The sequence below is a fragment of the Cyanistes caeruleus genome, chromosome 32 (assembly GCF_971803275.1).
Source record: "Cyanistes caeruleus chromosome 32, bCyaCae1.hap1.1, whole genome shotgun sequence".
NCBI classification, from domain to species: Eukaryota; Metazoa; Chordata; class Aves; order Passeriformes; family Paridae; genus Cyanistes; species Cyanistes caeruleus.
In genome coordinates this window covers 2,778,750-2,798,954 of record NC_141733.1, presented here as the reverse complement: position 1 = coordinate 2,798,954, position 20,205 = coordinate 2,778,750, and the positions used below count along the sequence as shown (strand labels likewise).

Below are 20,205 nucleotides of genomic sequence, written 5' to 3'. Positions count from 1 at the left end.
GAAATACCATTTCAGGAATTTTATTCTATTAAATGTCTTGGGTTTGGTTGACTAATTGAATAAAATGAACAATTTTGCTGAATGAATTAAATCATCCCAACCAAACCCAGGACACCAAACCAAAGCCTACCATGGTTGAGGAGATGAAGAAGAGAATAGGAAGAAGCAAAACCATCCAGGCTGAGTGCACAGTTGAGGTCTCTTCCAACATTCAGGGGACACATGGACCCCTCAGAGTGTTCCCCTCCAAAAACCAAATGTGTGCTACCAGAAGAGCAGCATGAGGACAGGGGAGATTCTGCTCCTGCATCAGACATCTTCCCCCTCCCCTTCCTAACAAGTATCTTCCAGTTCAACCATCCTGAGCAGGGTGGGACAATTCTGCCAAAAATTCATCTTTAAAAGAGGAGAGATTTATGGCACCAACCCACCCAACCTGAGCTTAATTTATAGCCTAGAAAGGTGCAGGTCAGGCCTGGCACAGGATGCTGAGAGAAGCTGTGGCTGCCCATCCCTGAAAGTTCCAAGGCCAGGTTGGACAGGGCTTAGAGCAACCTGGAATGGGATGGGCTTTAAGATCTTCCAATGGGATTCTTCTTCTCCTACATCATCTCTTTGCACTGAATGCAGTAAGACTGGAATGGAGGAAGAGGAGGAAGAGGTGGGACTCTGACAGGAACAGAGAGAAAATCATCTAGAAAATCATCTCCCAGAATCATCTCTCATCATCTCTCAGAAGTCCTGGCCACAGTGTGTCCCTGCAGCACAAGGCAGGAACAGCAGCACAACCACAGCCACAGCAGGAAAAACACCCATCCTAGTAAATAGTAATGGTAATTAACCCCATCAGAATGAAAGGAATAAGGAAATGTTTTCCAAGGCTGTAATTTAAGCTTTTCCACTTGCTTATTATTCCCTGTGTGTAAGAGTTACCAAAATGTTTTATTATGTCAAAAGCTGACACCAACCACCACAAGCCACACAAAACTGGGTAGACTCAAGAGACATTTCTTCCATCCAAACTGGATAAGAAATCTAAGATAAGGAATATTTTCTTAAATCTGCCACTAGACAGGCTCTTTCCTTGGCCTCTCTGCCCCTTTCTTCTCTCCTGACCTGCAATAAGATAAAGATGCTGAACCGCTGCACTTGAGCATTGACTGACAAGTTTTTCAAGACTTTTAGCTCAGAAGCAGCAGAAAAGGGAAACCCAAACTCATGAAGCCTTAGAATCAACAGCAACATCAAAACTTGGATCAGATTTCCTGGAACAGGAACCCTCTTTGGCCTCTATGAAGATGGTGGTGGTGGAGCACATTAGGAGAAGGCGAGAGGAACACAAGGGGAGGACTTCTGAGCATTAGGCTTGGCTTTAACAATCTCAGAATCTGGGAAGTGCAAAGATTTAGGGTTCAGGCAGCAGAGAGTTGTGGTCATGGTGATCCCAGTTGCTCTCATTCTGCAAACAATTAAATAGCTGGACTACAAGCAGAGATCTGGGGATGAATCACCAGGGACTGTGAGAGAGATTAAGAAATCTCAGGAGCAAATCTGCCTTCTTTACTGACAAGGTAGGAGTGGGATTTTTGCTTTACTCCATGGTGGATTCCTTACAGAGTCAAATTGGGAAGTCACCAGTCACACCACAACGATTTGGTTTGGAATATCCCACTTTAAACCAAATCAACCTGTGCCATTTCAGCTTTTGATTTTAGTGTTAACAAAAAGGTTTAAATGTCTTGGAAGTTTCTGGAGGACAGAAGGTGACTGGCAAGTTCCCACCCCTAGAGTGTCCAAGGAATGACTGGACATGGCATTCATAGCTCTGGTGTGGGTGACAAGGTGGGGATGAGTCACAGGTTGGACTCGATGATCCTGGAAGGCTTTTCCAGCCCCAGTGATTCTGAGATTCTGTGAAGCAGATGCAGATTTACGGCATCTTTTACCCAGGCAATGACCATCAGGAATTATCTGGGCTTCTTTGTTTTTGGCTATCCAGTTATCAGTCTATTTCCAGCTCCTGGGAAGTCCAGTGGTTTTATTTCCCCTTTCTGACCCCAAATAAGATGTCTCTTCTCCTGAGACATTACTTTCTATTAATTACCAAACACATAATTTACTACACCCATTGTTACTAGTTACTATAGTAACTAGTAATAGTATAGTAACATAGTTACTATACTCCATTGTTACTAGTTCCAGCACACCAAGGTGGAGGGACTTCTAGCTGCACTGATGGGAAATCCAAGGTTGGATATTCAGCCCTGCAGCCCCACAAAGGTCAGAACAAACAAAATCCAAAGAACCTGCAATAGAGCAGATTGTGGATAGATAGGTAAGAAATTAGTCCTTAATTAGTTCCACCTGCCAACACTCATTCCTTGCAGTCAGATGGCTCAACAATCCATGCTTTATTCCAAAGCAAGTTGTTCCCTGTGATGTGGTCAGTGTTACTAAAGGGAGGGCGGGGGGAGGGTTTGGTCAGAGATCTGATTTGTGACAGGTTGGATCAGGGCAGGACAGAGATATTCCAAGCCTGTGGTCCAGGCTTAATGTGTGGGGAGGATTCTCCACCTCCTTGGATAAAGCCAAGTGTGATCATGCAGGGTTTTTTTCTTCTCTGCTTAACACAGCTTCCCTTTTAAGGTGGTTTTAGTGGAAATCCCAAATTTTTTGGATTCTTCAGCCCTAGAACATGAGGAACATTGGACCTATTTCTTTGGCGGACAAACCAAACATATGGGTAAACTCTGACCTAATCTTAAGGGGTTCAAGGTTTCTTTTCTACAACCATGAAACCTTCTCAGGAGATTTGCTCTTCCCAGAGCACAAATGAGCAGATTTATTTCTGTAAAAGTTGGACTTGGTGATCCTTTTGAGTCCCTTCCAAATGAGAATATTCTGTGATTCTGTGATTGTTCCTCTCCATTTTTTCCAGGTCTGTGTCATTGAGGTGGCTTGAGGAAGCTCCTGACCACAGACAACACCCTACACAAATCTGCTCCAAAGAAAATAAAGGAACCCAAGCCCCAACCAACCATGCAAAGCAGCCAAGTGTGAAACAGTGTCACTGGTCCTGGCTCTGGGAGCTGGACAGTGCTGCAAGAGTGCTGTGGGGCAGGGTGGGCTGGGGGAGGCGAGAGCTGGGATTGCTGAGATGTGTTTGAAGAGCAGAAATCCCTCCCTTTCTGTCCATAGGGAAATGCAGGTTGGATTTGCTTTTCTCCTTGAAACACCCTTCTGTTCAGCACAGTCTAGTTTGGCAGTGATAGAGCTGGGCTGTGTTACCCACCAGGGTTTATGGGCTGGTTCTATATGGGAACAAAACTACCGCCAATATTCTTCATGGTTCAGGTGGGGAATCCTCTGTCTCCACCCAGCTCCACGCAGCTCACTGGCCATAGCCCAGCTCAGGAGGGGGAGGTACTCATTTCCAAGATTAAGGGAGGCTTCACGTGTTTTCTTCTGTGGTCAATCACCTCATTCTGGGCTGTAGCTGCAGGATGGAGACTCCCATTAGATAATTAGTTCTGCATTTCCCCAAAAGAGATGCAAATGAGGGGGATTCACTCCTGATGGCAGCTTTTCTACAACCTTTAGGCACAAAGTTTGTGACACCTCCTTTGATGTGAAAATTGACAATTTTTGGGATGAAGACCCTGTCAGAAATCCCATGGCACGGCCCAGAACAGGCTCCAAAGCTTTGAACTGTAAAGGAAGGAGGAATCAGCTACAATATTATTGCACAAGAGCACTTCCAACTCTGGAGGAGCCCAGATGTTGACCTGGGATAAGGAATTAAACAGGACTTCTGCCAGCTGCTTTGAAATGAGCTGTTTTGTGCAACAAAAATTAGATTGGCAGTTACTGTGTGAATAAAGGAGAAAGAAGGGAAAGGATAAAACCTTTCAGACTTTAAGGTTCTTGTTCAGTTTTGGGGTCAAAGAATGAGGATGCAGGGTAAAGGAGTGAACTCTGCATCCAAGACCTCTGGATTCAGAATGAGGGTAAACAGCTGCACTGCAGAGTTCTGTGTGTGACAGTGATGAGGGTTTGGGTGAGAAGGAGGTGCTAAACCCCGCGGCGTGACAGACACTTATGCCAAACCCAGTAGCAATCTCAGGAGCAACTACTCCCCTTTATCATGAACTCTTGGAGTGACTTGAAAGGAGTTGCTCAAAGGGGCAGTGACGTTTTGGGGACTGCCCAGGGCGTTTGTCAGCCCTTAATGAAATGAGGATGAGGAAGCCACAGTTGTCGTGTTCAGTAATTAAAGGGAAAGTAAAGCCTCCCATCTGTCCTTTGGGAGCAGTCTGGCTGAAGACGGGATCAGGAAGGTTAAGCTGAGCAGTGACAGCATTGCAAAAATGCCCAGGAGGGAAAAAAAACATGAAATGATCTCCATGTGAAGCCAAGGAGGAGCTTGGAATACTAGGGGTGCAATTATTGGGATGCCTTGAACACTAAGCTGGCATTGGATCGTTGAGATTTCCACATGCAAACCATTTTGCATGGGGAACAAGAGACGTAGGTGCTTCACACTCCCTGGGATCACACACAGTGCCCAGCAGGTGTATTTCCCCATGGGATATTAAGGAAGAAAATTCAACCACATAATAACAAGAACAAAGGGAGTAACAAGGCCAAACATCAATGTGTGTTTGTTGCTCTGAGAAATTGCCCTGGAGTTCCACCAGTGAGTGTCCCCAGTGTGTCTATCCTGTCAAGCCAAAGGGGAAGAGGATGCCTGAATCACTTGCGATCATCCAGGTGCTGGGCTAGAAATGAAAATGTGAATTTCTAAGATCCCACTCAGCACAGTTTGCCCAGAAAGATGTAGGTTTAGCTAATGGGCTTTTTTTGATTCTCCAAAAAGCATGGCCAGAGAGTCCTGTTGGCAGGGAATAGAGATTCATGGAATGGGTTGGGTTGGAAGGAATGTGAAAGCATCTAATGCCATCCCTGCCATGGGCAGGGACACCTTCCACTATCCCAGGCTGCTCCAAGCCCTGTCCAACCTGGCTTTTGACCCTCACAGGGAGGAATTTCTTCCCAAACCCTGCCTTCTACCAGTGGGAAGCCATTTCCCCTTGTCCTGGCACTCCAGGCCATCATCCAAAGTCCCTCTCCTGCTCTCTTGGAGCCCCTTTAGGCACAGGAAGTAGCTCCAAGGTCTCCCTGGATCCTCCTCTTCTCCACTCTGACCCACACACGCATCCAGTGGCACTCCTGCCATGGGCAGGGACACCTGCCAAAATCCCAGGCTGCTCCAAGCCTTGTCCAACCTGGCCTTGGACACTTCCAGGCATGGGGCTGCTACAGTTTCTCTGGGCAACCTGTGCCAGGGCCTCCCCACCCTCACAGAGAAGAATTTTTTCCTGATACCTAATCTAAGACTACTTTCTTTCAGTGGGAAGCCATTCCCCCTTGTCCTGGCACTCCAGGGCCTTAGAAATAGTCTCTCTCTATGTTTCTTCTTGTCTCCTTCAAGCACTGGAAAACCACAATTAGGTCACCCCAGAGCCTTCTCTTCTCCAGGCTGAACAATCCAAATTCTCTCAGCCTTTTCTCACAGCAGCTGCCCCATCCCTTTGATCATCTGCATGTCCTCCCCTGGACTCTCTCCAGCAGCTCCACATCCTGTCTGCCCCAGGGCTGGGGTAGCTCTGCAGGTGAGGTCTCACCTGAGCAGGGCACAGTGGCAGAACCCACCCCCCACCCCCCGCCTGCTGCCCATGCTGTGGTCTCAGCCCAGGAAAGGATTCACAGGAGGGTTTTCCATTCCCATTTCTCTGTGCTGTTTCTTGGCTTTCTTTTCCAGTCATTCAGTGCTGGGTTTTCTTGCAGCCCAGGTTCCCAAGTCTAGTGCCAATGGATGTTGAGAGGGGCCCAGCTGGATTTCAAAGCTAGTATGGGTTCATCTCTGGCCATGGATGGAAGAGTTTCCCAAAACAGGAGATTTAGGTCAAGCAGTGAAGGAATGCCCATCAGAAACAATAAAATCAAAGTGTGACTTTGCACCTCTGAAGGAAGTGGTGGCTGCCCCCTCCCTGCAAGCATCCAAGGCCAGGCTGGACAAGGCTTGGAGGAATCTGGGATAGTGGAAGGTGTCACTGCTCATGGCAGGGGGCAGAACAAGATGAGCTTTCAGGTCCCTTCCAGCCCAAACCATCCTGTGGTTCTTTGATTCCATGACCTTGCTCAGCTGGGGTAGGGATCATAACTCCACAGGTGCCATGACTGTTGCTTTGCCTTATCTCCAGGAACATGTGGTTTTGTGGCAATTCAGGGTGCTAATCTGTGGAAATGGAGGTTCCAACCCTGCAGGCTTTGCTGAGCCAGGGAAATAGAATATGGAGCCCAGTGTTCCATCCGGCTGCTCCAAAGCACTGGGGCTTTAGGGAACATTGGAGCAGATGTTCCTGAGTATTAGAGCTGAAATGGAGGTGGTTGCCAACTCCTCCAGGACAAATCCTGCCTTTATCTCCACTTATTTCAGTGGAGAAACCATCGCACACAGCACACACACTGAGCTGCCACTGCTGGGCTGACACACCAAGGTTTTCTGTGTGTTGGTGACAAAATGAATCACAAAAGTAACTCCAACCATTCATCAAGGTAATAGGTACATCCTCCAGAAGCTCAGCCTTCTGTCATCTCCTTAATCTGCGTGTCCATCTGGGAATTTTAATGAATAGGTGCTCACCACACCATTGTTATTTCTCCTGCTTCGAATTTGTCCCTTTATTTTGCTGAGGCAGCTGTGGACAGATAAGAACTTCTGCTCTAGGATCACCCTTCCCAGGCCCTGCTGACTCCCGTCTTCAGGCTGTCCTGCAATGGTTGATTTAGAAAACAATCTTTTCCTTGATGATCCCAAGCTCCTCATCAGCTCTTCATGGTCTCTCTCTCTTCAACTTGGTGCCTGGTTTTTAGGCAGCTGAATTTAGGTAAAGGACTCCCATGCTGGAAGTGTTTTTATTTATTGATGATCTCACCTGCTGTATTGTTTTTAGATGGCCTGTGAGCGGCTTAGCTCACTAACCAATGTCTCTCCTTGTCCTTCCTCACTTTTAAATTCAGCACAGAGATTGTTTTGCTGATAAAATCTCAGCATTCTCTGCTCTGCTGCCAGCAAACAGCATGAAATGTTTGTGCATCACCTCCACCTCACTTTTGGTTTAAAGAAAACTCTAAACCAAAAGTTTGCTAAATTAACTCTGTTACATCAAGCACCTGCTCACTGAGCAGTTCCTCCCTGTGTTACTGCAGACACTGGTGTGACACACAGACAGATTTCCAGACATATCAATGGGAACTAATTGAAATTCTGAGGCTGAATTTCCCTCCTCCCACACTCTCCCCTTTCGCATGCCAGAAGGCATCTCTGGAGTCCCCAGTTGGCTCTGTGCATGAAGAAACAAGTTTTCTGATTAAAACCATCTGTACCATAGAAGAGATGAGACAACTATCCTGTGAATCAGCACACCCTTATTTTCCACCTCCAAATCTGATGCCATCTCCCCATGGGAGATTTTTTGCCAACCTTTCCCCAAAAAACTCTTCCAGTGGACACCTTGTGCCCTTGGGGGGGGCTCTTTTTCCACAGGGTGACTCCCTCCAGTGCTCCTTCCTGGCTGCTCTGCTTTCATCTTGACATCACCACTCTGATCCCACCTCATTACTTACAGCCCCTGTGATCCCTCAGCCCTGAGTGCTGACACAAAGTTGTCTGGATGATGTCAAAATGCCTTACAAATTCCTATGCAAAGGAGGAATGTTACAAAGAAAGGGGTGGACTTATGATGGTCGGTACAAACCCTCTTTGTCTCTTGCATATGTTCCTCGCATGAGACATCATCTTGAGGAAGGACATTTTATAGAACCATGGAATATCCTGAGTTGGAAAGGACACACCCAAATCATCACTCCAGCTTGTGACCCTGTACAAGACATGCCAAAAAATCTCAAAAGTCATGCACCTGACAGTGCTGTCCAAAGGCTCCTGGAGCTCTGGCAGCCTTGGGCCCATGACAATTCCCTAGGGAACTTGTTCAGTGGCTGACGACCCTCTGCAGGCAGAACCTTTTCCCAATATCCAACCTAGTTCTCCTGACACAGCTCCAGCTGTTCCCTGGGTCCTGTCCCTGCTCACAGAGAGCAGAGATTGGAGCTGCCTCCTGAGATGAAGATGCAGACCCTGACAAGTCTTCCCTCAGTCTCCTCCAGGCTGACTTCATGTGGCCCCTCCAGACCCTTCTCCATCCCCATGTCCCTCCTTTGGACCCTCTCCAAACCTTTAGGTCTTCCTTACATTGTGGCACCCAAACCTGCACCCCAAATAGAGGTGAGGCTCCCTCAGCCCAGAGCAAGGACAATCCCCCTCCCTGGCCTGGCTGGGCTGGGCCTGGTGCCCTCAGGAGGTGTTGTCCCTCCTGGCTGCCAGGGCACACAGGTGGATCCTATTAGCTCATTTTTTTCTCTGAGCAGACTGTCACAACATCCCAACACTGGTGACGGGACCACGCAGGTCACCCACAGTCCAGCAGTTTTGGGAAGGTCATACCTGAGAACACCTCAAATGCAAGCAGAACATATGGGCAGGAATCATGAAACAGCCTGGAGGGAACCTCAGGAATTATCTTTTCCATCTCCTTGCCCCAAAGCAGCATAAATGGATGGGGACAACTCAGGGTGAGGGTGAAGAGCAGCTGTGGAGAAATGTTATTGGTTCCCAGTTTCAGACCACAACCTATACCCCACTCCCCACTAATCCCTGTCTGCTTTGATGTGGGAGCCAAATCAAGCTGCATTTAAGAGATGGGTAACAGCCACCTTTGGAGAGCAGGACCAGCAAAACCAGTGGGAGGTGTCCCAGGGGCCTCATTAACCCTTTTAATAGTGACTTTGTGTCCCTTCCGCAGGGAGCCACAAAAACTGCCCAGCCTGCAGGGAGGGAGGGAGTGCACCACTACCACCAGGCCCTGACAGCCCCGCTTTTTGAGGAGAGAGTCTTAAAAAGTGCTTTTCTCACTGGGACAAAGTGAGAAAAGCACTTTGGAAAGTGGCTCAACAGGAGCCACATCAACAGGAGGCTGTTGGATGTTTTTTCCTGCCAGAATCCCAACAAGAGGTTGGAAAAGCCCCCAGGCTCTCCCTGTCTGCAGGGGTGGCTTTGCAGGTCCCAGTTTAGTAGGTGCTTAACCAGAATGAATTTATCTGGGCACATGTAAATCTCAAAGGTGTTAAAGTCTCATGAAAGCCACCACAGCTCAAGGAATGTTTATGGCCAGGCAGCTCAGGGGTTTCCCCTGTAAACCTGGATGGAAGCTGTAGGTTTAGATCAAAGATGAATCCCTGAGAGAAGCGGTTTCATATCCTCCTTGGAAAGAGGAAGGTTGGTCCCTCTCTGCCAACACCATCTCACCCACAACCAGCCAGGACAAAATGTGGACATGTGAAAAGATGTCAACGAAGATGACCTGTGCATGAAAGCCATTGAAACCCTTCTCCTGGGAAGCCCAAATCCCATCGGAATCCTTCCTGCTTTGAAGTTGGTGGAACCTCCACCACGTGACTCCGAACCGGCTTTGTGAAAGCTCAGCAGCTGCAAACCACAGGCGCTGCCCTGGACTAACTTCCTCTGATGTGCTAGGCTGGGCACCTGGAAAAGCCACTTCTTAGGGACAGGAGCAGGAGCAAGAGGTTGAAGATCAGGTTTGTTGTGGAGGAACAGCCCGACTACTCTTCATACACAAGAAGATCACAGGGCTTGCAGCTGGTGGAGGGTGATTGTCCCATGAGCAGCATTTTCCCAGTTTTCAAAAAAAAAACCCCAGGGATTTGGAGTCTCTGCAGCCCTGAAATGTGTGCCACCCATGTGGCACAAAGTAGTCCATGGTGGCTGAGTAGAGATACAGGGGATAACTGGGACCTGACCCCAGCTAGATGCAGATTTCTCACAGCTGGAAAAACTGGAAAGTTGTTGTCCTCTGGGGAAAAGGGCAGTGTGTTTCTTGGCATGAAGACAAGATGCAGTCTTTCTGTGGTCCTGCTGGGCAGCAGAGCTCGGAGCAGTGGCTGCTCCTGATCCCACAGCTATGCAGGGCTGGGCCACACAGAAAGCAGGACTAGAGCATAGCTTCTCCCTGGTTTTGGCTTGCCTGTGGTTGTACCAACCTAAGAAAGTTCATGAAGGTCATGTCTGGACCTCCCTAAGGGCTCAATGATGCTTTGTCCTATCTGTGAATGCCCTGTCCCCAGGCAGTGCTCCACATTTGGCTTCAGACCACACATCCAGTGTCTTCTCCAGGGATTGGCTCAAAATAAAACTAATTTCCAAAATATTTCTTCTCTTTTCACTTGCATGCAAGAGGTCCTGGTGTTTGGGTTACCTCAAAGTGACACAAAGGATGCGGTGCCAAAAAGCTCATTTGATTTCTCCAACTATCTGCGAATGAGAGTAATCTGGGATGGTGAAAGGTGTTTCTGGCCACAACATGGGGTTGGAATGAATTTTATGGTGCCTTCCAACACAAACCATTCCATGATTCCGTACTGTGGAAGTATACCTCACTGCAAGATGTGCATCCCAATGTACTCAGACCAACATAACTATACTGGAACTACTATGTGATTATAATTAAATATAGTATTTCTTTTCATTTCAACCCATTATCAGACCTGTTTAAAAAAAGGAAAGACCCTTCCAGGAAATATTTTAAATATCCTGATTCCTTTTCCTGACATTTAATTCAGGACACTGCATTTCACATTGAAAATGGCACAGAGTCCCCCTAGAATCCCAGTAAAGATGTAAAGTTTTCTCAGGGCAAGCTCTACAATCCTTTGTGTTTCTGTGATTAGACCCCTCTTTTTAAGGCAAAAAGTAGCTTTATTTCCAAGCAAATTCAGAAATATTTTTAAGAATTTTAATTAAGAAGGTATGATGTCTTCTCATTACCAGATACTACTGGAGGGATTTAATGTCAAAAAGATGTGTCAAGGGATGACCAGGCAAAACCTTCACTCCAGCTGCTATTTTTCAACTTGTTTGCAACTTCTTTGCTACTTCTCCTGTTCCCGTGAATCTGCTGTGTGCCTCAGTCCCATCACACCCATGTTCCAAATTTAGCACCTTCCCTGGGCACACAACTCAGTAATAAATCACTGTCATTTCCCATAAATGTCTTATCCTCAGTTTCATGTATTCTAAGGGGCAGTGGAAGTCCCCTTGGGCCCAGCACAGGTTGCCCAGAGAAGCTGTGGTTGCTCCTTCCCTGGAAGTGACCAAGGCCAAATTGGATGAAGCTTAGAACAACCTGGGATAGTGGAAGGTATCCCTGCTCATGGCAGAGAGTGGAATAAGATGAAGTTTAAGGTCCCTTCCAAGCCAAATCATTCCATGACTCCATGATCCTGTGAACTCTCCATTTCCCAGAGCATTGTCCCCATGACCAAATTCATCCTCAGCCCCATCTGACATGGTTCCTGCTCCATCAGTATGGAAACCACCAACCCCATCCTGCTGGTCAGCATCCGAATTCTCTCCAAGAGCCACAGCCATCCCCACAAGAAGAAGGAATAAATGCTTACAAGAATGCTCCCAACAACGTCAGTGCTGAGCCGGGATGGATCCGCCTTCCCTCTCCCTGTCACCAGCGGTCATTGCTCAAGAGCTCGCCCGGAGCTGGCCATGGACCCTGAAAGGGGCGGCATCCCCACGACATTTTGCAGGAGGTCCTGAAACATAATTAAACGCTGTGGCGAAACCAAACCGTAAACAAGCCATGAATAAAAACCCCTTGAATTATTTTGCTAAACTATAATTACACAATAAGGAAGCAGATTAATTAAGTAAAATATAAGTCCTGAAACTGAAGCTTGCAAGCAAAGCAGTTTATTTTAATTTCCACATTATTTCATATGAGATAGAAGTGTTTGCTGTGGGTTTAAAATGTTGGAAGCCATTCCTTGCTGCCAGGCAGACCAAACCCAGTGGATAAATTAAATTTTTGCATCTGAGGCACCTCCTGAAATGTATATAAGGAGAAGGGCTCTGCCTCAGAGGAGTTAAAGGAGATCTCCTTCTTCCAGTAGCTGCTCCTCTCTTGCTCCTCTGCATCGCCGTCACTGCCCGCCCAACCCAGCCACCATGAGCCGACAGTGCTACACCTCTGGCTCCATCTTGGGAAGACGAGGATTTTCCTCAGCGTCCGCCGTCTGCGGCCTGGGCAGGGCCAACAGCAGCTCGGCCTCCGTGTGCCAGCCCGTGGGACGGAGGTGTGGGATCGGTGGCTTCAGCAGCCGCAGTGTCTGTGATCTGGGCAGAGGGCAAAGAATTTCCTTCGGTGGGAGCTGCCGCAGTGGCATCTACGGCGGTGCCAGTGTTGGGCGCTGCGGTGTTGCTTATGGCGGGGGCCGCTTTGGCACCGTTGTGGGCTTTGGGAACTGTGCGAGCTTTGGGGGTCTGGGCAGCTACAGAGGCCTCGGGGATGGTGTGGCCATGGGGGGCTACGGCAGTGGCATCAGCATTGGCCTCGGCGGTGGGAGGTCCGAGGGGATTCGCGGCGTCAGCATCCACCCAGAGCTCCTCAAGCCCCTGTGCGTAGGCGTGGATCCTGAGGAGTGCCAAGTGCGGACCCATGAGAAGGAGCAGATCAAGAATCTCAACAACCAGTTTGCCTGTTTCATTGACAAGGTGAGACCCCACTTTCTCTGCCCCGTGTCCCTCAGCTCCGAAGGGTGCATGTCCCCAGAGACAACATTGGGAGCTATTTCTCTTGGTGCCCTGGTATTTTAACATTTCTGATGAACCATGGTGGTCCTGGCCTGGAGATCCTCTGGATTTAAGCCTTGAACCAAGGCAGTACTACCAGTGTTGTACCTTTGGATGGTCAACAACCTTTTAAAGAGCTCCAGGCGATGTAGTAAATCCAAACATGTGAGTGATGAGATGAAGACACAGAAGGACAGAAAATTTATTTCAAGTGTATAATCTGATATTTCTCTCACAAATCTATAAACTCCAAAGTACTCCTGCATTCTTAAAATAGTATGTGTTTCATGAGGGTGATGTGGAAGGATGAATTTGACTAAAAATGGGAGGATTTTAATATTTTAATTTCTCTGTCCCTTCACTCTGTGAACAAAATTATTTTGAGATTTCCTAAAAGGATGTAATTTATCATTATTTTCTTGCCTATATTTAAGGGTTTTCATGACTTTTTAGAGACCTGTTATGGGAAAGAATTTTTCAAACAGCAAAGAAAATCTGCTCTGTCTGATCTGATCTTGATTTTCCTGGAGAGTTGTTCTCTGAAACTGGAAAAACTGAATCCACTCAGGAGCAGCAACTCCTGCTTCTTCCCATTTGTAAAATGACTTATTCATGACCCATCAAGCTCCTAGAGAGCCCTTTCATCTAGAAGTGGAAAGACATGATAAGTATCCACAATTGGAGTTTAAATCAGATACATCCAAATGAAGTCCTGGATGGAGCTCTTAGTGCTGAGCAAGACTTGTTACTACCCTGGGCCCATCAGAAGGCCGAGGATCTGGTTCTGGAGGAGGAGGGGAGGTGGTTTGGCCGCAACACAGAGTGAAGGCACCGATGTTGCTCAGCCTGAGATTCGAGTCCTGGGTAGAACCGGTTTAGCTCAGAGAAGATGCTGGTCCTACTCAGGCCCCTGAGACAGCAGCACCTGACCATTTGCAATTCTGATTTGATTCTCACTTTTCCGTTTGGGAAGTGCAGAAATCCTGCGACAGGAGAGTCTGACTCTCCCATCTCTTCCCTGCCCAGGTGAGGCTGCTGGAGCAGCAGAACAAGGTGCTGACCACCAAGTGGGAGCTGCTGCAGCAGTATGTGCTCCCAGCATCCCGGAGAAACTTGGAGCCTGTTTTTGAGAACTTCATCTGCAACCTGAGGAAGCAGTTGGAGTGTGTGATGGGGGAGCGTGAGCGGCTGGAGAACGAGGAGCGGTGCCTGCGGGATCTGGTTCAGGAGTTCAAGTGCAAGTAAGTTACACACAGGGAAGCTGCAGACTTAGATGTTGCTGGACTGGGTGGTGTTCCTGAGTGTGAATCTAAGGAAATTGCACTGGATGGATCAACAAACTGGGGCACAGGGCAAGTCACCACAGTACTGGGCAAATTTCCTGCACTGGGCATCCAGTGCTGCACTGGAGATGCTGCTGATGGACTGGGAGATGTTTTCAAGCCCAGTTTCCTTAGGCAGCAGGATAGGAAACCACTTTGCCTCCTGCACACCCTGGTGGTTTGACATATCAAATCTCCCTGATCACCTGTGCCTGCATCTTCCCCAATGCCATCCATTCCCACAAAACAAACAAAACCCTCAGCCAATTTTCTCCATCCCACTCTTTACCCACATCATGTTGGGATTCATTCTCTCTTTCCAGAGGGAATATGAGAATTGTTTACTTTTTTTTTAATTTAAGGTGTAGATACTTATTAATATCTCCCTGTGTGCCCTGCTAAGCCACAAACCAGGTCACTGGATCAACCTTCACCAGAGTTCATCATCTCAGGTGTTTTTTTCTTGCTGAGCCACCTCTGAGCATGTCCAACTCACAGAATCAGCATCTTGTGAAAGTTCTTGCAGGTCCCAATTACTGAGTCATTATGCCCTGACTATGCTCCTCACTGCACCCCGGAGTTTCACAGGTTGCTCAAGCTCCTGACCTTCCCCTGAGGCATTTTGGCCACAGTATCCTCATAAACACTCTGAGCAGAGTCCTAGATGCTCTGGAAAAACATCTCACAAAGCAGAAGGGCTGGAAGCAGCAATCCAACCCTCCAGCTTTGCATTTCTGGTGGCTTGGCTGGATTTTCTGACTCCAGCCACCCAAACCACTGGCATGGCTAAAATGGCTGAGTAAAGCCCAGTGAAGGGGTAAGAAACAGCAACAAAGCAAAAATAATGATAAAAAATGAGGTGCATCTCATTTCCCATGGTCTGCACTGGATGGATGGGTGATGGAAATGTGGACCCCAGGGCTCAGCATTCCCCTACTCCACTTTCCTGCAGGTATGAAGATGAGATCAACAAGCGCACAGCAGCAGAAAATGAGTTTGTGGTACTCAAGAAGGTGAGTCAGGACCAGCTGAGGGTAGACAAACACCAGGTGTGAGATCAGTGGGAAAAGTGGGGAGTCCTGACACCATGACACAGCCTGATGCCCCAAAACTCAGGCAACCCAAGGAATCTGAAGGGCCTCTCTGAGGTTTTCATCACATGCAGCCCAAACCCACATCCTGCTAAGGGCTGGAAATGGTAGGGTTTCCTCCAAATCCAAAGAAAACCTGATATTTGTCACAGTCGTTCCTTCACCTCTTTTCACCAAATTCCTGGTATCTCTCCAGGATGTGGATTGTCTCTACCTGACCAAGGAGGAGCTGGAGGTGAGGGTGGGTCTCCTGCGGCAGCAGCTAGAGTTCCTGAAGTGCATCTACGCTGAGGTAAGAGCTCCTGGCCCAATCTGCTCCCTGAGGTGAGGCATCACCTCCTGCCCTCCCCACCCAAGTCTTACACCTAGAGTACAGGGAAAGGTGTCTTTTCTGAAAATCCTGGAATTGCAGCCCAGAACTAAATGTCTTTTAGATGTATTTGATACCTCTAAATCTACATCTACCTACTTTGGGAAGGCAAAGGGGTTCTTGGTTGTCTTCTATATTGCTGCCCACAAGGGGAGAGATCTTTTGCGTGAAAACCTCTCAAAGTCTAATCCAAACCACCCCTGGGCTGCCCAAATACTTCTACCACTTGTTTTTTTTTTACATTAGTCAAAATATTTTTATGCAAATAACACTTCTGTCTAAAATTCCAAAAGTTTTTAACTGGGTTTTTTTGACAGGTGTGTAAAAACAGAAGTTTTTACACAGGGGACACTTTGCATTGACACCTTTTTGAGCTAAACACCCTCAGCGGGGGTCAGTGGAGCCCAAAGACCTCACACTCAAAGGATTCCCAGTCCAGGAAAGCACTGGCACAGCCAGTAATGCAGGAGTGTGTTGCTCCACCAGGATTGTCTGCTCTTCCTTAGGGAACTGCACACAGCCATCCCATGTTGTACCACAGAAACAGGTCCCAGCTGTCAGGTCTTGCTGGACATGAGTTGCCCAACTGGAGAATCCCATGTTGGGAGTTCAGGGGAGAACCTCCTCCAACCAGACCCTCCTTGCTGGGGCTGCTGCTGGCCTGGCTGGGGCTGGTTGAGGGAATTGAACAAATGCTCTGGTCCTGCAGGAGAGGGCTCAGCTGGACTGTCAGCTGTGTGACACCTCTGTCATCGTGCAAATGGACAACAGCCGGGACCTTGACATGGAGGGCATCATCAAAAGCGTGGAGTGCTGCTACGAGGAGATTGCCCAGAAAAGCAAGGCCGAGGTGGAGGCTTTCTACCAAACCAGGGTGAGTATTCCATGAATTTCCATGACAGACCATTTCTGAGATCATTCCTGTCCTCCATGATGCAATTTTAATACACCTCACATTGTGTATTAGCTTCAGTTTGCTTAAGAAAGTTGTACCAAAAAAACCCCAAACCCAAACCAACCTTAAAATTGTGGTTTGAGACATTTTGATACAAGCAGAGCAGATCAGTGTCTAGAGGTATCCCTTTCATGCACCCTGACCTCCAAGATCAGCAAGTCCAGGACTCACCTGAGACTGTCATCTTGTCCAGGTTGAGGCCGTGTCTGGGTGGTGCCCTGGGGACACCAACCTTGGTGCAGCTCCAGAGATTTCCATCTTCCCAGGAAGGTAGGGGGCCCTGGGAAGGGGTGATTTGGGTGCCCTGACATCATTCTCTTCCTGTGCAACAGCTGGAGGAACTCCACAGCAGCCGAGGCAAGTTCTGTGATGACCTGAGGAACAACCAGAGCGAGATTGCTGAGCTCAACAGGATGATCCAGAAGCTGCAGTGTGAGTCAGACAACGTGAAGAAACAGGTAGGACCAAGGGATGGATCCATATGGGAAGGCAGCTCCTCCATCAGAGGGCATTGTCCTACCAGCTCCTACTCTGTGGAGCTGAAAAGAACCCCCTACCCCAGATTAGATCTATCTTAACTTCTAATCTGCTGTTCATGCACACAAAAAAGCAGATTTATTTTTCACTTGGCAAATAAGAAGTGTGTTGGTTTGCAGGTACCAGAATCAGTGTTTGCTCTGGGCTCCCACCAGGATACAGTCAACATCCCACCAGGTTGCAGCCAACAGATCCCATCCCATTCATCCCAAATAGCTTGGCCACCACAAATTCAACCTAAATCTTGGCTATCTGGCACTTGATGGCTGAGAAATAAGGGGTCATATGAGCAACGCTGTGGAGATACCCCTTAACATTACCCTTGGCTGCCCTCTTGCCCAGAGAAATTATGTCTGGAAGTGTTCAAGGCCAGGTTGGATGTGGCTTGGAGCAGCCTGGGCTAGTGGAAGGTGTCCCTGCCCATGGAAGGAGATGGGACTGGGTGGGCTTCACTTTACTGAAGCTTTGTGGGAATGTCCTCTTGTGGCTGTCCCCAGATCTCAGCCCTGCAGACAGCCATCTGTGATGCCGAGCAACGGGGAGACTGCGCCCTCAAGGATGCCCGACAGAAGCTGATTGATCTGCAGACAGCTCTGCAGCAGGCCAAGGACAAGATGGCCTGTCTGCTCAGGGACTACCAGGAACTGCTCAATGTCAAGCTGGCCCTGGACATTGAGATTGCCACTTACAGGACACTGCTGGAGGGAGAAGAGAGCAGGTAGGAGCAGCCCTGGATGCACCTTGTAAGGATGGTCAGCAAAAGACAACAGGAGGAGAAAGAAATGCTGCACTCAGGGCTGCAGAGGGGAGCAGGGTCTCTTTTCCCTCCCACTGGATGCAGAGGGAATCACACTCTCATCCAAAAAGAGGATGGAATATTAGTATGACCATGGAATTAGGGATCCAACCCTGCAATGCTTTGGTGGGCAATTTGAGAAGGCATCTCTCAGCAGGTGCACCTAAAGAGCCAAAGGACGTGTCAGGTTTCTAAGGGGGCAGTGTCTGGGCTCTATTTGCTGTGAATTTGAGGAGTATGTCCCTAAATACATCTCTGAGACATTTCTTTCCTTGACAGGATATGCACCGGCAACCCTGTGAGCGTAGGTGAGTTAATGAACCCCCGCTTAATTTCCTTACAAGCCTTTAAAGCTTGTTTCGCTCCTTTTAAGCCGGGTTTTCGCTGCTCTGGGCGTGACCGAGCCTGTTTTTCTCCTGCAGCCGTGGTCAGCGGCGGGGGCACGGTCGGGGAGTGCAGATCCTTGTCTGGAATCGGAGGCAAATGCACGGTCAAGACCGGAGGGGCCGGCGCGGGGCTGGGCATGGTCTCGTCCTTCGGCAACGCCGGGTTCAGCACACGGAGCGTGGATTGTGTCCCCAAGGTCGGGGCAGGATTCGGGGCCAGAAGCGCGGTTGGCTGCGTGGGGAGGGAAGTACTCACGGGGGTGGATGGGGTTCAGTGCGCCCCCGGGATGGGCAACCTGGGCAACCTGGGCAACGTGGTGTGCGCGGGGGTGGAGCAGTGCGGGGCCGGGCCCGTGCTCATCCCCGGGCCCCCGGGGGTCTGTGGGAACAGGTTCAGCACAGCCGTACGCGTGGTCAGGACGACCCGGTAGAGACCAGTGGGGCCTGACACGGCAGATTTTATAATAATCAGCATTTCTGCAATAAAACAGTATTCCCCCTCCCTCTGGCAGCCACAGGGATCACACAACCATGCGCTAGAACATCGCTCTGCCTAAACCCTTTGCCAAACAAAACCCACCCTCTCCCTGATGTCTTTCTTGGGGGAAACCCTCCCCTGCCCCCCTCAGCCAGGTGAGATTTTCATTTCAGAGAGCATTCCTGTCTCCACACATCATCCTGGCTTTTCAATCACCCTGCCCTGCTTGACCCCTTTCCAGCAGAGATTTTCTTTCCCTAATGCAGCTATTGCAAAAGGATGAAAAATTTGGTCATCCCAACTTCAGAGAGAGAAGCCACAATTTAATTGTCCAAGACAAAGCTGCAGCTGTAATTTAAAATCTTTAATGACAGCAGAAAATCCAATTTTTCCTGTTTACAAGAGTGTTGGGAATGCCTATGTAAATTGGCCCAGGTTGCTACACTGCGTTTGGTAGAGCAGATTTTAATTACACCCCAACGAGCACCTTATATTTCTGTAGTTAAATGCATGCGTTGTTTGTCCTGTGTGCAATAGACGGAGTTAAAGCTTTTAATGTGTAAGTGAACAGAGTTATTACCCTTCGCTTACTCCAGACTTTCAGCTGTACCTTCAATAAACTCCATGCATAATTCATGCTGCACTGCCTGGGCTTTATTTCCCTACCTGATATTGCAAATCATAGAAATTTCCTCAAACCTGAATCTCCCAATGGGTGGAGTTTGGAGCTTCAAGAAGTTTTTGTCTGCTTTCCTTCCTGAAGCACCTTTGCATACCTTTATTCCATCCACTGATTACTGTGGCCACAAGGAAGTCTGGAAAGCAGGCTTCTTAACCATCTGTGGGACATGCAGTTTGCTTGGGTTCTCTCACAGTGTCTGGGATCTCTGGAGACAGAACAAAAAGGCAGCCAGATCCTTGTTTAAAGAAATCAGTGAGAACCAGCTCAGGGAGTAACAGGAAAATAATCCCACACCACACCCATGAAGCCCTCTCACAAGAGTAGGTTGATCTTAGAAGAAAGAAGAAAATTCAGTTTCCCAAAATGTAGCACCCGGGGCTTCTTCCTAATCCTCATCTTCCTTAAAATATGTGAACTCACACAAAGAGCAGGGTCTGGAGATGTGGCTGGACATGTCCCTCCATCATCCCTTCCAGGGAGAAACCACCCCCCCCCCCCTCACACACACACAATTTTAGGAAACTGGGATTTAGGAGAAATCACACAGTCCTCTCCTTTTTCTGTGTGAGTGTCACAGAATCACGGAATATCCTGGGTGGGAAGGGACCCACAAGGATCAGTGAATCCCATTCCTGGCCCTGCACAGGACACCCCAAAAATCCCACCAGATGCTTGAGTGTTGTCCCAATGCTTCTGGAGTTCTGCAGGGCTCCCAGTTCTCCTAGACAGTCACCCACTGGTCTCTACAACTTGGGAGGATATTGCCATGGTGACAGCTCAACCCAGCTGGATGCACAGCGGCAATCACGG

The 20,205-nt window shown here is 48.4% G+C and overlaps 1 protein-coding gene and 1 long non-coding RNA gene across 2 annotated transcripts; both read left to right on the top strand.

Annotated features, from left to right (window-relative positions):
* Positions 1-2,437: 2,437 nt before the first annotated feature.
* Positions 2,438-6,847, top strand: LOC147647942 (uncharacterized). The gene is made up of 2 exons (XR_015281291.1): positions 2,438-2,743; positions 2,939-6,847. It is a non-coding gene; the product is annotated as an uncharacterized LOC147647942 (long non-coding RNA).
* Positions 6,848-12,154: 5,307 nt separating this feature from the next.
* On the top strand, positions 12,155-19,349 carry LOC111940559 (keratin, type II cytoskeletal 4-like). The gene is made up of 9 exons (XM_023943290.2): positions 12,155-12,700; positions 13,805-14,019; positions 15,053-15,113; positions 15,388-15,483; positions 16,271-16,435; positions 16,849-16,974; positions 17,551-17,771; positions 18,129-18,157; positions 18,272-19,349. Exons 1-9 carry the CDS (start codon positions 12,155-12,157, stop codon positions 18,664-18,666), a joined length of 1,854 nt encoding a protein of 617 aa, XP_023799058.1. The 3' UTR covers positions 18,667-19,349.
* Positions 19,350-20,205: the final 856 nt, after the last annotated feature.